Source organism: Dermochelys coriacea, chromosome 8, assembly GCF_009764565.3.
Source record: "Dermochelys coriacea isolate rDerCor1 chromosome 8, rDerCor1.pri.v4, whole genome shotgun sequence".
In the NCBI taxonomy this organism is placed as follows: domain Eukaryota; kingdom Metazoa; phylum Chordata; order Testudines; family Dermochelyidae; genus Dermochelys; species Dermochelys coriacea.
The window spans coordinates 93,824,777-93,842,144 of NC_050075.1; the positions used below are offsets into that span (position 1 = coordinate 93,824,777).

At 39.3% G+C, this 17,368-nt stretch overlaps 1 protein-coding gene across 10 annotated transcripts in view; it reads left to right on the plus strand.

Annotated features, from left to right (window-relative positions):
* The window catches only part of OMA1 (OMA1 zinc metallopeptidase), a 35,434-nt gene extending 19,452 nt beyond the window's left edge, over window positions 1-15,982 (plus strand). For 5 of the 10 annotated variants that reach the window (XM_038413379.2, XM_038413381.2, XM_043490959.1 and 2 more), the window contains 2 exons: window positions 5,391-5,540; window positions 13,114-15,982. In XM_038413379.2, coding sequence (XP_038269307.1) covers window positions 5,391-5,540; window positions 13,114-13,338 — 375 coding nt within the window. In that variant the 3' untranslated portion in view covers window positions 13,339-15,982. Of the gene's footprint in view, window positions 1-5,390; window positions 5,541-5,683; window positions 5,754-7,860; window positions 7,948-13,113 lie in introns of all 10 variants that reach the window. The other 5 variants (XM_043490954.1, XM_043490957.1, XM_043490956.1 and 2 more) reach the window with 2 other exon arrangements.
* The last annotated feature ends 1,386 nt before the right edge of the window (window positions 15,983-17,368 follow it).

Sequence of the window (17,368 nt, forward strand, 5' to 3'; positions counted from 1 at the left end):
GATGGGGGTGAGGGAAGTGGTGCAGGGTTACATACGTACATGTAAGCAGGGTGGAAAAAACAAACAAATACTGTTGTAAAATATGAGACCCAAACAAAACCATGATTTTATTGTCATGAGTTTTGAGAGCAACTTTTAAAACTAACTCATGGCTTCCACACTCACGAGAAATTTGGTCATCCCAAATTCATGCTAGTAATACCCCTATACTGAATCCCACACACTATCTCATACTGTACTATCAGGGTCTGCTGGCTGCACAGTCATGTTTGTTTACTTTCCTACCGTCAGCTATAAATCACTAATAATATAAACAGGCTTCATGACAGTAGCATTCTGTCCTCAAAATTGTGGAAAAGCAGCATCGCTTACCCCATAACCTCAGCCATGCAGAACACAGTGCCATCCACAGCCTCAGAAACAACTCTGACATCATAATCAAAAAGGCTGACAAAGGAGGTGCTGTCGTCATCATGAATAGGTCAGAGTATGAACAAGAGGCTACTAGGCAGCTCTCCAACACCACTTTCTACAAGCCATTACCCTCTGATCCCACTGAGAGTTACCAAAAGAAACTACAGCATTTGCTCAAGAAACTCCCTGAAAAAGCACAAGAACAAATCCGCACAGACACACCCCTGGAGCCAGGACCTGGGGTATTCTATCTGCTACCCAAGATCCATAAACCTGGAAATCCTGGACGCCCCATCATCTCAGGCATTGGCACCCTGACAGCAGGATTGTCTGGCTATGTAGACTCCCTCCTCAGGCCCTTCGTTACCAGCACTCCCAGCTATCTTCGAGACACCACCGATTTCCTGAGGAAACTACAGTCCATTGGTGATCTTCCTAAAAACACCATCCTAGCCACTATGGATGTAGAAGCCCTCTACACCAACATTCCACACAAAGATGGACTACAAGCCGTCAGGAACAGTATCCCCGATACTGTCACGGCTAACCTGGTGGCAGAACTTTGTGACTTTGTCCTGACCCATAACTATTTCACATTTGGTGACAATGTATACCTTCAAATCAGCGGCACTGCGATGGGTACCCGCATGGCCCCACAGTATGCCAACATTTTTATGGCTGACTTAGAACAACGCTTCCTCAGCTCTCGTTCCCTAATGCCCCTACTCTACTTGCGCTACGTTGATGACATCTTCATCATCTGGACCCATGGAAAAGAAGCTCTTGAGGAATTCCACCATGATTTCAACAATTTCCATCCCACCATCAACCTCAGCCTGGACCAGTCCACCCAAGAGATCCACTTCCTGGACACTACGGTGCTAATAAGCGATGGTCACATAAACACCACCCTATATCGGAAACCTACTGACCGCTATTCCTACCTACACGCCTCTAGCTTTCATCCAGATCATACCACTCGATCCATTGTCTACAGCCAAGCGCTACGATATAACCGCATTTGCTCCAACCCCTCAGACAGAGACAAACACCTACAAGATCTCTATCATGCATTCCTACAACTACAGTACCCACCTGCTGAAGTGAAGAAACAGATTGACAGAGCCAGAAGAGTACCCAGAAGTCACCTACTACAGGACAGGCCCAACAAAGAAAACAACAGAACGCCACTAGCCATCACCTTCAGCCCCCAACTAAAACCCCTCCAACGCATCATCAAGGATCTACAACCTATCCTGAAGGACGAGCCATCGCTCTCTCAGATCTTGGGAGACAGACCAGTCCTTGCTTACAGACAGCCCCCCAATCTGAAGCAAATACTCACCAGCAACCACACACCACACAACAGAACCACTAACCCAGGAACCTATCCTTGCAACAAAGCCCGTTGCCAACTCTGTCCACATATCTATTCAGGGGATACCATCATAGGGCCTAATCACATCAGCCACACTATCAGAGGCTCGTTCACCTGCGCATCTACCAATGTGATATATGCCATCATGTGCCAGCAATGCCCCTCTGCCATGTACATTGGCCAAACTGGACAGTCTCTACGTAAAAGAATGAATGGACACAAATCAGACGTCAAGAATTATAACATTCAAAAACCAGTTGGAGAACACTTCAATCTCTCTGGTCACTCGATCACAGACCTAAGAGTGGCTATACTTCAACAAAAAAGCTTCAAAAACAGACTCCAACGAGAGACTGCTGAATTGGAATTAATTTGCAAACTGGATACAATTAACTTAGGCTTGAATAGAGACTGGGAATGGATGAGTCATTACACAAAGTAAAACTATTTCCCCATGGTATTTCTCCCTCCCACCCCACCCCCCACTGTTCCTCTGATATTCTTGTTAACTGCTGGAATTAGCCTACCTGCTTGTCACCATGAAAGGTTTTCCTCCTTCCCCCCCCCTGCTGTTGGTGATGGCTTATCTTAAGTGATCACTCTCCTTACAGTGTGTATGATAAACCCATTGTTTCATGTTCTCTGTGTGTGTGTATATAAATCTCTCCTCTGTTTTTTCCACCAAATGCATCCGATGAAGTGAGCTGTAGCTCACGAAAGCTTATGCTCTAATAAATTTGTTAGTCTCTAAGGTGCCACAAGTACTCCTTTTCTTTTTGCGAATACAGACTAACACGGCTGCTACTCTGAAACCTGTTAATAAACCTTGTCTGACTTACTCTCCCCTGGTACCTCCGCCCTCAAAACTTATATTTTGACTAAAGCACTTTTTTGGCATTATCTTTGTTGCCCAGTGGATGGTGGTGGTCCTCTTAAAAACTATTCAGTGCTTAGTGTTTCCCTGAAGTAGAGAACAGCATGGAAATTGGGGGGAGGCAGGAATAGCTGAAACAATCCCTCTCCCATTTGCCAGCCAGCAGCTGAACAACCTTCACAAGCACCACCCACCCAAAAAACTCATCTGCTGTTGTCGTTCACAGGACATATTCTTGCCATGACCTCAATCCACTGTCCTTTGGCTGCTTTGAAGGTCCTAGGTGGAGAAAGCGAGAACCCCCTGAAGTAAATAAGATAGCTGAAGTACCTACAGTATTACTATAGGAAACACCTTAAATTCTGAATTTTACTACAAATATTTAGCTAGCTAAGACAATTGTCACTTTTATTTGACGACAATTGCTCCATACAGCGTATTCAGATGTGATTTTCTAATATCTATCTATATTTACACTCCAGGATACTTTAACAAACTGATAGTATAGTATGGGTATGCCCCAAATTAGCTAGGTGTTAAGACCTCTGACTGCACATAAACTTAAGATTTTTTCATCAGGCTTTTTATGATGATTGGAGTTCCTAGGCATTGTGTTATCACAATATAAATAATAGATTTTCTTGCTGCAACTTTTTGTGGAAATGGTTTTTTGGTAACTCTGTTTCCCTCCCTTTTATATTGCAACTGTTACCACAGTTCCTTGATTGTCGTCCTACTGCTGTGTAAAGTATTCCCAAGGTCAGGTGCTTAAACCAGATGGCATTCCTTTCACTAACATAATTATCCACCGTACACATGTGCACACGATGCCTGTTTCATTTACAGTGTTGTTTCATTTCTGTTTCTCATAAAGTCATTACAAAAACAAAAAAATTATTCCCAAATTTACAGGAAAAATAATCCCTTCTTTTTCCATATTACATGGCATTCATCTTTCTCTAAAGCATGAACATCTGCTGCCACTTGTGCTGTTTGCTGTATTTCAGAGTATATGACAAATTATGCCAGTGATGCAGCAATAGCTCTGCTTATTTAGGCATTTTAAATTTGCCCATCATAATGTGAGGCAAACTTCAACCCTTATCTTATAGACTATTTAGACTGGCATCTAGATTGCTGTGAAAGATGTGGCTGTTGGGTTTTTTTTACTACTTTGGTTGGTGAATCTTATCCTTTTACACCTCATCGGTGACGTACCTTTTTGGATGCTGTTTTTCTGGGATGGAGTATTTAAAAAAAAAAGAAGAAGAATTAGCATGGTCATGTTTGATACAGCAAGTTACCTGTGCTTCAAAGTCATTCCTATTGTCAGAAGCACTAGAAGTAGCACAGCAGAAGGTCCTCTGAGTAAAAGGCCAAAAAATTGGGTGTTACACCTTCCCTTCATTCTCCTGCCGAAATTCTCCCCAGTCTCTGAGCTTTCTCTAAGGGCATTCTGGTGGTTGCTGTTTTCACAAGTACTGAAGTGGAAAAAGCGACCTTCTCTCTGTAGATTTGTGTGAATCTGTGAGGGTGATTAATTTGTTCTTCTGAGGTATTATGTGTATCAACTGTTACTAAAAGAAAAAAAGAGTGCAGAGCTGTTTATGGTAAATTAAAACAAAGTGAAATATAGAATAACTTCTTTTTCTGATTAACCATTTCTGTACCTAGTTCCCCCTCATTAACTCTGTGTAATTTAGGAATAATTCTATCAAAGTGAATGAGTTACACAGGTGTGAATGAAGTATTGGGCCCAGTGTGTACTTAAAGAGTACCAGTCTTCAGTCCTGAGAGACTTCTCATCTTTTCTGCAACTTTTTTTTTTTTTTTTCCTCCTGTAGTTAACATCAGGGTTGAATTTGGCTCACTGAGCATGACCTGACATTCCTACCTGTCCATTTTCTGGCTCTAGTGAAGTAGTTTAATTTTTTCCCTTAAAGTTTCAGCATTTGTCCTAGTCCATGTACCATAACTGTACCATAGAATCTTGAATACTGTGTGCAGTTCTTGTCACCCCATTTCAAAAAAGATATAATATAGTAGAATTGGAAAAGGTACAGAGAAGGACAACAAAAATGATTAGGCATATGAAATAACTTCTTAGGAGGAGAGATTAAAAAGATGGACTGTTCAGCCTAGAAAAGAGATGAGAGATAAGTCAATAAAATCATGACGGGTGTAGAGAAAGTGAATAAGGAAGTGTTATTTACTCATTCACGTAACACAAGAATCAGGGGTCACCCAATGAAATTAATAGGCAGCAGGTTTAAAACAAACAAAAGGAAGCACTTCTTCATACAACACACAGTCAGCCTTTGGAACTCATTGCCAGGGATGGTGTGAAAGCCAAAACTGTAACAGGATTCAAAAAAAGAACTTGATAAGTTCATGGAGGATAGCTCCATCAATGGCTATTAGCCAAGATGGTCAGGGATGCAACCCTACCCTCTGAGTGTTCCTAGCCTCTTGTTTGCTGAAAGCTGGGAGTGGATTATAGGGGATGGATCACTTGATGATTGCCTGTTCTGTTTGTTCCCTCTGAAGCATCTGGTATTGGCCACTGTTGAAAGACAGGCTACTGAGCTAGATGGACCACTGGTGTGACCAGGTATGGCCATTCTTATGCTCATGTGAGGGATGCAGTCAAAGGAGCTTTGGAGAATTCTAATTTAAAATGTGTTTGAGAATTATAGTACAGTGATATTTCCTTTTTACTTTTAGGCTTGTGTGGATGTAAGAGCAAGCACTGTGTTTTGGCAGCAGATGGAATTAGTAGAGACCATTCAAGGGCAGCGTAAATTACCAGAATGGCTCTCCACACACCCTTCTCATGAAAACAGAGCTGAACACTTGGACCGGCTTATACCAGAGGTGAGCAGAGAATGTTGAGAGAAGTGTTGTCTTTTCTCCCCCCTCTTCCCCCGCCCAGCAAAAGGTTGTTAGAACTATACTTTAGTGTTGATTTATGAGCTAATTTCATAGCATCACATTTATCTTGCCCTTTTTCCTTGCAGAAACATTCCATTATAAAATACTAACCTACTCAGTACTTCCATTAGGTGAAGAAAAATTAAAGCAGCATAGGTAAAGTGTTATTACTCTGTAGGCTTCTCAGCTATCTTTAGATGAAATGTACATTGTGATTAAGATTTAACATTTTTGTTTTGTTAATGGCTCTTCCCTTTAATAAATACAGGCTTGACAAAGTAACTTAGGTCTTCTGTGGCATCTTGTACCTGTGCTGGAATCCAGAGGTCAGGTTGGGACACTAAGGCTTTGTCTGCACTACAGACCTTACAGTGGCACAGATGTATTGCTGCGCTGCTGTAAGATCTCCTGTATAGCCCCTTTATTCCAGCAGGAGAGAGCTCTCCTACTGGCATAATTAAACCACCTCTAATGAGCACTGTAGCTATGTTGACAGGAGAGTGTCTCCTGCCAACATAGTGCTGTTCATGCTGGCGCTTTTGTTGATGAAACTTTGTTACCCCGACTGATAAAAGCTTTACCAACAAAAGTGCTTGTGTAGACAAAGTCTGAGTTCTCTTGTTTTCCACTTCCTTTAGCTACAAGTCCTAGGACCTAGGTTATCACACAGAGTAAGCCATGCTTCCCCATTTTCTCTCACTGAAGAGGGCATGAACAGCTTTGCCTAAGAGTGATGTCAGATCCCCAGTAAAAGGTTTCTTAATATCCATAGTAATCATGGGCCTCTGTAGATTTTGCAGCTTGGTTTTGTTTTTGGTTCTCTTTAGCTGTTCCATCACATTAGAGAGCAAGTTCTACCCCACTCTAAGGAAATGGAGCTAATTCTCACAATTGCCCATCCATCTCCTGGAGTCTGCTTTTTGTTCTTTCTTTCAAATGTCCTTTAATAGGAATGCCAAGTAGGTAACTGCTTGCGGATCCTCTTAATTTGCTCAATTACCCAGCCACTGGTGGCTGAACCAAAAAGCCCCCATTACCCAGGTGTCAGCATTGTAGGTGAAAACAGTTCTGAGTAATCTAAACTTGTGTTCCATTATCAAACAAGGTCCCCTTTCTCCAGAAATATAATATAGATAATTACATAGGGCATTTTTTTAAAGCTAAGTAAAGGCTTTCTGTCTGTTGTTATCCTTCGCAGTAGCAAATCTATTCCAGTCGCAACTCCTCTTTTGCCAACAAAATGAACTGCTTTTTGAAACTTACTACTTCATCCCAAAACAAGTGGTTGCTGTATATTTTGTACAACTAGCTAACTATCACTTGCAATCTTTTCCTCCTGCCAAACTCTGACTATTGGAGATTTATTAGCCAGGGGATCATAAAAATACTCTGTTTCCATAGAACTTTCAGAAAGAGAAGACTTTCATTCAATTGGAGAAAGTGCAATTAGTGTGCTAAATGATGGCATAAGCCAAAATAGTGGTTGCGGGTGGGAGATTGAAGGATATCTAGACAGCTTCTTTTCAAAATAACCTACCCTGCTTCACCAAAATAACTCTGTGGTCTTTATTTAAGTTGTGAGCAGATTTTAATAGGAATGTTATAAAATCCTATCACAGTGGCTGAAGTGGAAAATGAAGATGTGTACAGTGTTCTTGGAGCCCTCATTATAGATAAACCAGTACCAAAGGAATAGAGATCATGATTTTTTATTTTTTAAATACAAGTACCAGCTGGCTAGCAGGCTGGTAGTGAATTACTGGTTGGTCTGGTGCAGGAAATTCAAATCTAAGACCAAAAAAAGTTTTCTTATGCCCTTGAAGAGCATTGGCATTTATTTTATCACTGCTTGATCTCTTGTAGTTTGCCAGGTAGAGTAACCCTTCCTGCTTTCCCCAGCCCCTGAAAAGAGCAGCCATCAGGAAGGTTGGGTGGGGGATGTCTTGAAGTCCTCTTCCCCCAATGATATTTGAGGAAGAGGAGCAGAATTTGAATTCCACCTCAAACACGTGTTGCGTGGGCTGGGGAAGCAGGAGTAAGGGCTTTGTGCTCTCGAGAAGAGTTCAGTGGATAAGTGGAGCTGATGCACAACAGCTAGAAAGAATTATAGGCAGAGGTGGTAATTGGTTCTGTTTGACCTGGTGCCTGTTTCTCCCCAATCTAGAGAACTGTGTGAGGAGCTAGATGAAAAATGGGAATGTTGTTTTCAGTGCTAGTCTATTAAAGCCAGGTTTTATTTACCAGCAACAGCTTCTTGTTGCAGCATTGCCGCACTACAGGTGTCCATATGATATGCTCAGTATTGTTCATACATCAAGCAATGGAAAACAAGATACACTACTGGGAAAGTGTCGTGAGTAAATCTCTTGGAAGGTTTATTTTGTTATGAAAACATGAGGCTAAAGAGAAAATATACTATCAGTTATACTGGGAGTAGGCAAAATTAAAAATGGGGATGGTGAACTCTATATCTGTATTCATTTTTTGATAGTACCTCAACTAAAGTGACCCTGCCAATCGTTACCTACTACTCAACCATTCAGATTAGAAATTTTTTTTCCAGACAACCAGATGGCAGTGAAAGAAAACAGTTAATTTTAAAGGACACTTTGATGATGTTACTGTGTTTCTTAGCATACTTTCTGAGCAAGACGACAATAAATTGCTCTGCATTCTTATCAGACCATAGGAAAGGTTTTTCTTTAGATGATGACATTGTACTTTACAATGATGTGACCGAAAGCTATCTCAGGGAATGAAATGTCAATAGTACTAGAAATCTGGAATTCTTAGTCTAGAACTGCTTACTGTATCTTTTAAGGCCCAAAAACCTACATTGTTTGCTATTAACTTGAATGATTTTGTTACTTTCTAAGATAGTAAGACAACTATATTAGTGCAAACCAGCTGCATACAGACTGACAAAAGGAGCCATTAGAAATGTGTTTTTTTTTTTTTTTTTTAAATCTGTAAATAATTTCATGGTAAAGTTTGTTTTATATACTTAGAATTATCTGTTATGCTTAGAATACTTACAGTGTGTAGCCTAATCATTAACATAATTTATCATAGTAACTAGAATGCTTATATGGAAAATTGGAGAACAGATACATACATCAACCTTTTTTTTCATTTAATAGTATAACCATTTCAATATACTTTCACATGATGACACAGTACAGCATTTTGAATATGTACATCATAACTTGCCTTTGAGCAAGATGGGATCTGGGTCTTATAGCTGCTTCTATTATTATGAGGGTAATTTAGAGAATTAGTACTGTAACCCAACATGAAAATTGCATCTGAAATGTAGAACTCCAAATACAAATATTAAAAACCTATAACATGTATTTTATTTACAATTAACTTTAAATTTCCAACTAATAAAATTGGAAGCTTGATTCTGCAACACAAACTTCAGTGTTCTGTGTTTTGGTGACCAATTTGTCTAATATCCATTTATATTTGTCCTCTTTTTGAGCTGCCATACTGCACGCAGTCCTTGGATATAGAACAGTCTCTTGGAGGGATATGTAATTCTGTGCAGGTTTTTTTTTTTTCCCCCTTGCTCCCACCACCCCAATCCTCTTTTCTCAATCTTATGAGTTTAGTAAAATCAGAATTGGAATGCTTAAGTGACTCATGCTTATGAATTTGTAATTATTTAGGGTTCTCAACTATAGCAAACAAATTATTTGAACATAAAGGTAAACCTGAAGTACAGGAAAATATGTACAGGCCTTGTGTATATACTGTACAAGCACTATTCATTTTCCAGAACTTCATTTTGTTTGTGACATGAAGTAAAGGCAAATATTTTACTAGCTAGTATAATTGTATTGGCCTCTACATTTTATGAAGTTAATAAGCTTGACAGTAATGTTTTCTAAATGAGAGAGAGAGAGAGAGAGAGAGAATACTGTACTTAGACCTGACACAGACATGAGTGTCTACTTCAGGCCCAGAACAAATAGGGTGTTACAAGAGTGCTATTTTGAGAGACGATAGTTTTAGAAAACATATTAGAAAAAATGTTTTTTTTCACCCACCTCCCCTGGAATGTCATTGTATCCAATTGCTGGTGAAAACCTTTCAATCTATGATGAAAATGCTAAAGCAACTTGGACACATCTTTTCCTGCAGCTTTCCTTTTAAAGGTGGTTGTGACAGTCATGGAGCTGTGTAACATAGTTATTGAGAGAGACTGTATTACACTGGAGTAATTAAATGTTTACTACACACTTAGAATGCTTTTATTCCAGGAGGACTGTTGCCAAAAAGGGAGTGACCCCGGAAAAGGACACTCCCCACTCTCCACGTACACTTGAAAAACAATCAAGTTTTGTGGATCTTACATTCTGCCTCCAACAAGTCATATGCCTTGTTTTGCCAAGGCTGTGAAATAGGGGTATGTCTACACAGTCCACAGAAGCAAGCGCCCCAGCTCGGTCAACAGACACATGCTAGCGGGGCTCATGCTAGTGTCTAAAAATAATAGTTGGCAGCACTTCCATGTTGCAGCTTGGGCTCTCAAACACGTCCTCCATCTCCCCCTTCAGAGGCCAAGCTTCAGCCCAAGCTGCAACTTCAAAGTGCTCTCTGCACAGCTATTTGAGCACTAGGGAGAGCCTGGCTAGCCTGAAACTGTTGACCCAGGCTGGGAGGCTCGCTTACAGAAGTTATGTAAACATAACCTAACAGATCAAAGGGCTGTAATCAATTAAAATGTGATTTGGTCTTGGGGAAAAGGGACAGTAGGGGGTGATCAAAAGGACTAAACAGCTCTTAAAAGCTCTTAAAATGCATCCGATGAAGTGAGCTGTAGCTCACGAAAGCTTATGCTCAAATAAATTTGTTAGTCTCTAAGGTGCCACAAGTACTTCTTTTCTTTTTGTGAATACAGACTAACACGGCTGCTACTCTGAAACCAGCTCTTAAAGAACTCTCTCTCTGAGGCTGAGGGAGAGAATGGTTTGAGCTAAGGGAATTAACTGACCCCAGAGGCATTGGTGGTCTGTAGGAGAATAATTCCTACCAGGATTCCTATGTGGAAGATGGTTTCATACCTAGTCAGCTAGATATGTGTACAGTCTGTTTGTACAGTACAGATTGTTTTAAGAACTGGTTTTCTCTGAAATGCATTTGGTCTAATAAATAATACTTTGCATTAAAAGGACTGTCAGATCACTGGGTACCACTGTCATTGTCAGGCCGTTAGTAAGGCCTTCTGAGGTAATCACAGTGGTAAATTTGTTAGTCTCTAAGGTGCCACAAGTACTCCTTTTCTTTTTGCGAATACAGACTAACACGGCTGCTACTCTGAAACCAGTGGTAAATTGTATGCCTTTAATTAGGAATGTCTGTTCACAATCCTTACAACTAAATTAGCTGGATTGGATGGTGGAAATGGAGTTTCTTGAGCAACCCCAAATTATTAGAATAGAAGTTATGATAGTGATATTGAAGGTAGGCATTGGGAGGCTTTATCTTTCAGAAAGAATACATTGTAGGCTTCTTGAACATTTAAATGATTCTGCTGCATTGAGTACATTATTTGCACTAAAAGAAAGAATAACAGGAGCCAACTGAGCTTAGGAAAGAGCACCCACTAAATAGAACTGAATCCTCTGTGCCAAGGACAAATAGCCACATGCAAAATCATTGCAAAAATCACTCACTCCCTAGAATGTGGATGCAGCTCTGTCTTTAACAGGAAGGCCCATGCTAATCATAGCCTTTCAGCTGTCATAACAGTAGACTTAATTTTGTTTTTTATGGACTATGAATTGGTGTGTTTTAATCAGGCACCTCCAGCTTCCTCCAGCTGCTTTGTGTAATAAGAAAGCAGAGGCCTCTGCAGGGTAAGAATATTGCATGAAACTCTTGATGTTGTTAACTCCTTTATTTTAGATAAGTGAACCCAAGGAGGAAGATAGGCATTACATAGTCAAGAAAACCAGAGATTTAAAACTGCTAAATTAATTTAAAGAGGATTACGTTGCCCTTTTCAAGATACAACGTAAATCTTTATATTTCTACTTGCCTTGAATAATGCTGCTTGACATTAATGTAGTCTTGCAGCAGCTTATGTTTTGCAAGAGAACAAGAGAAAACTCTTAGTCTGTCATTATAAATATCAGTTTTGAAATTGATTGGTTACTGAAACAGAACTGATATGTATGATAAAATTTAGGGAATATTTGGATGATTAGCTTGCAAAACAACAAATGTTGAACTTAACTTTCTTTTATTAAATAAAAATATATAACTGAGAGGAATCTATGCAGCCCTAAGCCCAAAGTTGTATTTGTGATGATTCAGACACTATCGGATAGCACAGATGAGAAACACTTGTCATGTCTCTGGAACGTGCCTTTTCTAAAGGCCAGTTGGAGCTATTAAATTCCATTTGTTTCTAAGCCAGTTCCAGAGATATCAGTTTATTTCACTAAAAGGATTTTCGTTAGAAAAACATGGTTTCAGAACCTCTTTGTAAAAGGAGCTATTAGGCTGGACTTTTCTTTTAAAAACTTCAGAAGTCATCTGTACGTACTGCCTCTATTGGAAGGATCTGAATGAATTTCAAATTGAGGCAAGTCCTTCCCTCCCTGTAGGTATATAAGGAATCATATAAGGCAGCCCTTGCTCACTATGTTAGTAGCAGGGCAGTATATCTACTGAACTAGGTTGGTGAGGGAGGAGGACAAGCCACTGTGTCCCCCATACATACACATCACATTGCAAAAGTGAGGGTGGCTATTCTAGTCCGTAGCATACCTAACCCAAGGGTGAAATTTTTTTTTTAAAGGATCTGCAGTATGAACTCTCTCTTCTCTCACTCTGGGTCTCAGCCATTGTTTTCTGTAGTTTCCCCATAACACCCCTCCCAATAGTTAGGGTAGCATTTAGCTGTAAGTAACTCAAGGAAACTGACAAGAACTCTTCTGGAACATGAGATTAGAAAGAGAATCGGGATGAATGGAATAAAACAAAAAGGGAATAAACTTTCTGATGCAAGGATTAAAAAGGCAACATTTGCCAATTGTGTTCTACTTTCTTTCAGTAAGACTAAGAAGCAGAAAACAGCAGATATGAAAGTGGCCATGATAATGATCAGTACTAATATTAGAATGTATTATGACTTAACATTGTTTTGTTAAATTACAGGAGTTTTGTGGATTTTCAGTGCTGTATAGAGTTAACACCATGGTACCATGCCTCTTAAAGTATCCATTCTTCCTGGAGCTGGCTGAGAAAACATTCTCCTTAGAAACAGTATCTTTTACCATATTAATGGTTCTTCTGTCCCAGGTCTTGCTTTCCCTCGATAAATTGTCAGATAATATGTATATAGACCTAATACTGAAGTCACCAACATACAACTAGCAAATACAATTCATACTGGAAAGCTAAGGGACTGACTATCATGCACTAAACTGCATGCTCCAAAATTGTTTTTACCTACAACAGTATTTAGTAAGTTGATTTGATTTTCTTCTGCTTGTTTTCATAGGCGCTTAAAATAAGAGAGAGCTGCAATTGCCCCTCTCTTCCTGGACCAGACCCTCGCCTCATTTTCAAACTTAACATGCAGCATCTTCTGGAAGCATCTAAGGATAAAGAAGGCCAGAATGCTACTGAGCATGATCTTGCACAGCCAAAAGTGGACTTTCCTTCTGCTCAAAAGGAGGAAAAGATTCCAATAACTTTTGCAGTTAAAAAGGAACCGACAAGCTGAAGGGAAAAACGTCCATCTGAAAAACTTTACAAACGGTTCACTGAACAGATTTTTTTCCTGCAAGACTTTTGATCCTTTTGGAATGATAAAATGGACAGACAACTAGAAATCACTTCCATGGTGCCGAAAATCAATTGAGGGAATCTTATTTCTCTGTATCACAACGTAGATCAAGCCACCAGTATTCTGTGTTCCCAAACTTGTGGTGATCTCCCACTCAGCGCAATGAGGAACTCTCCCCAAATACAGAGAGCAGTGTATTGGAGTTGAGACTTTTATTCAAGAAGGGATGCTAAACATAAATCACTTCAGTTGTGAGGCAAAAATCTCTGTACAATCCATTTGCACAAATAGGAAAGAAGCAATAAAATGGCCTAATTGGATGGCTTTCTGCTGGGATTTTTCTCATTTAATATCTTTTAAAGGCACTTTAGAATACAGGTTGTTTCACCATTTCACTTCAAAGCAATCCAGAAGGGTTGTGCAGAATTGTATTGAAAAGTGAAGTCAGAAAACATACAAGGGAATCTTTTTCCTTTTAAAAATCAGTAAGAACTGTCACTTGTAACACTGGGCTATTTTGCAAGTGATTGCTTAAACTGGTGTCTCTTTAAACAATCAAGATGCTTCTTCATAGGCCAGATTCGCTTCAGAGGCAGCTGGTCTGGACAGATCAGCGCTTGAATATTGGTGATTGGCACTCAATAAATTAGGGTGGTCAAATCCTATGAAACTTCTAAGCTGTACAGAGGATGCACCTTTGAAAGTTTATTTCTCCTTAGGACACTGCTATCTAATGCTATTTTAGAAGTCTGTCTCTCAAGTCTGTCCCTCGTACTGGGGAGATGATTATTTGGAGTTGCTGGGGGAAGAGTGGATGATGAGTGCAGTTCCCAGTGCAAGGCCTTGTTTGGAGTTGATCAGGTAAAGAAGGAAACTTGAAGGAGATGCCTCCAAAATGAAAGTTGGGAAAATATGAGGCTATGCCTCTGCCCCATTGTACAGTGAGCTTCTCAGATTGAAGAGAGGGATGTGACCTCCTCCCCTCATTGGCTCACCTACTTGGGCGTCCCTAATGCCAAACTTGATTTGAGGAGCCCCTCATCAGGGTTTATATAGGTGGAAGGCAGAAGATTTCTCTGTTGCTTCAACTCATGTAAGTTTGGGGAGCCAATCTTCCTTCGTTTCCTTGCCAGCGTGGGAGTTAAACTAGCGGGCTGTGCAGCCTCATTTGATGAGGTTGGGGAAAAAGTCCAGAACCAGATAGAGCGTTGTAATGTGAAGCTAAGAATCCCCTCCCCAAGAAGCTCCCTGCTACAAATTTATTTTATTCTTTTTCTTTTCATGATGGACTGACCTTTCCTCCCTTTAGCTAGGCCTTCCATGAAGCACAGCCAGCACATCATGTTTATTTTCAGCTGGTTGATAGGCTCTTGCTTTCCAATTCATGAAAATATAGTGTGCTAATCTTACTGAACTAAAAGAATGATACAGTGAACAGAAGAGGAAGAAATCCCTCTCTTTTACTGATTGAAATGTATGATCTAATTATGTATTATTTTGGGATCCATTTTTTATTAAAGTTCAAGAAGAAAATTACTGATGCTTTCCTATGTGGTAAGTGGGAAAACTGCAGGATTTTATTAGGATGTTTGACAATGTGCATCACATCATGGTACAGATAGAATTTGAATGTTTTTGTTTTATAATAAAGGGGAGAACTGAAATTTTAGAATGTACCACACAAAGCACAATTTCTTTTAATTTTGTTGGAACACAAACTTTTTTGAAAAGACCATATTCAGCACTGGTTGTAGGCACAGAGTCTGATAAAGAGTTTGTGAACAATAGTTTATTTGCTGACTTAACCCAAAGCACTTGGGTTCTTTGAGCCATCTAACATCTCTGTTTGGAGGTGAAGGGGCTGTATGTGCAAGGTTGACTGCGCTGATGTTTTCCAAGCCAGATTATGTATTTTTAGATTGACTGCATATTACTTGCAAGCTATTTTTAAATTTGTATGCAAGACGCCACTGGCAACAGGCAGAAAGTCCAGCCTGACCATTATCCATCCATCCATTATTTTTACTCTTTGTGACAGGAGTTTATGTAACAGACGTTCAGCAATGCGTTAAGGCATTTGGACATTGTCACCTGAAGGTAAACAGAAAAACACATTCAGATTTCCCTGTGGATTTTATAACTTAAACTGTATAGTCAAGACCCCTATGCTTTTTTCCCTCCTACCACAGTGTCAAAACTTATTTTGTTATCCAGTCCTTCTGGTTGACATACAACATGATTTTATGTCGGGGAAGATGGGGGAGAACCTAGAGAACTTTTTTATAGAGTTCATACATTTATATTTAAAAATGCATAATAAGCTACAGTACTATCGTATTTCTACTTTATTGGTCCATTTTAGGTGGCTTAAGGGTTATGTTGGTTAATGTTTGAGATACAAATTCTGGTATTCAATAAGTAAGAGTTCTTTAAATTCCTGTGTATAAATGCCTGAACCAGAATCTGAAGTCAGGGTGTTCAAAATCTAGATCTGTATTTTGCACATTGATCCTATTCTAATACTTTGTCAAGTGCTTTTAAAAGATTTCTTCATTTTGCATAAAGAATTAGGATGTCCAAAGCCTGTGTCTCTTGAGTCTATCTCTTGTTAGCCTCGTGTCTAAGTGCTTTCTAAAACCTATACACTGCATTTGCCTAAACCCCTGTAGAATTTTTGTTTAAATTAAAAATACTTTCTTGCCCATACAAAAATAAATGAAATTAAAAGATGTTGTTTTCCAAAGGTCTGAGAGCATTGAGCAAAATCTACATTGGCCCTTTTCTTTTATATGTTAAAGAAACTGTAAATCTAAATCCGTGTGGAGTTAATTTTAAAATATACTTCCACTAAGAAAAATATTGCAAGTACCAACTTCTAACTAGCTGTAAAACCCTTGTGCTGCAATTGGATAGTTTAGTGGACTCCAGTGAAAGAAAGAAAGAAAAGTTGGAATTCAAGAGAAAGGAGCTCAGTACTAAAAGATGAATGTTGTCACAGGAGGAAGACTGTAGCATGTAAAATTAAGACAGGTTGGTAAAAATGTTTCTACCTTCTACACAATACTAAATTTATTATGCATTTACCTTACCTGGAGTGTTGAGAAATTTGACAAGCAGGAGACATGCACACAAGTCAGTCTTACAAGAAGCTATTTTTATTATAACTTTTGTCATTTTTGGCTTGTTTTAAAATAATACCTATTTTGATGTGAAATATTTATAAACACTGAGAAACTAAAGCAAACTACTTGCTAAAAATGCATTTTGTTTTGAAACCATTTGATGTCATTAAAAAGAACCACAAACGTGCAGGCTCAGATTATTTTACTGTCTGTCCTCCTGAAGCACTTCTGTAGTGCTGCACTTCTGTTGCAATACTTAAGGTTGAAAAGGCTCTTCTGATATAATCCCCAATCTTCAGATGCTTAACTGTCTTAAATTCTCAATGTGCTGAAATTTCTTATACATACTCTCAGTTCATAGGATTTTCTTAGTGGGTAGAGAGAGGAAGAGTTGGTGAAATTCTATTCAGATGGTTTTCTAATGAATGTTAAATCACTTTTTTTGCTTTCTAGTCCATATTTAATTTTTCTTAAACTCCAGATGTGGCATGGATTTAGCAAGGGCTAGTAACTGGTATTTCTAGATCACACAAAGCAGGTCACAAATAATAATAAGCCTCTCAAAACACCTTTATAGGTGAACTATTACCTTTTTTCCGGTTGGAGAAACTGGGTCACAGTCAGATAAAGACTACACAGCAGGTTAGTGGGAAAGCTGGGAATTGGTCTGACTCAATCCTCAGCTCCATTGTTTCTAAAATCACATTTTATTTTAAACAAATTGAGGTGATTGCTATTTGAAAACTAAATATTAATGTGCACAGCACCTGGTCCACTGCTAGGTGCTCCTGCAGAGGTTTGGAGATGGTTTGGTTAATATGCTCAGCTATCTGCACAGACCTTGA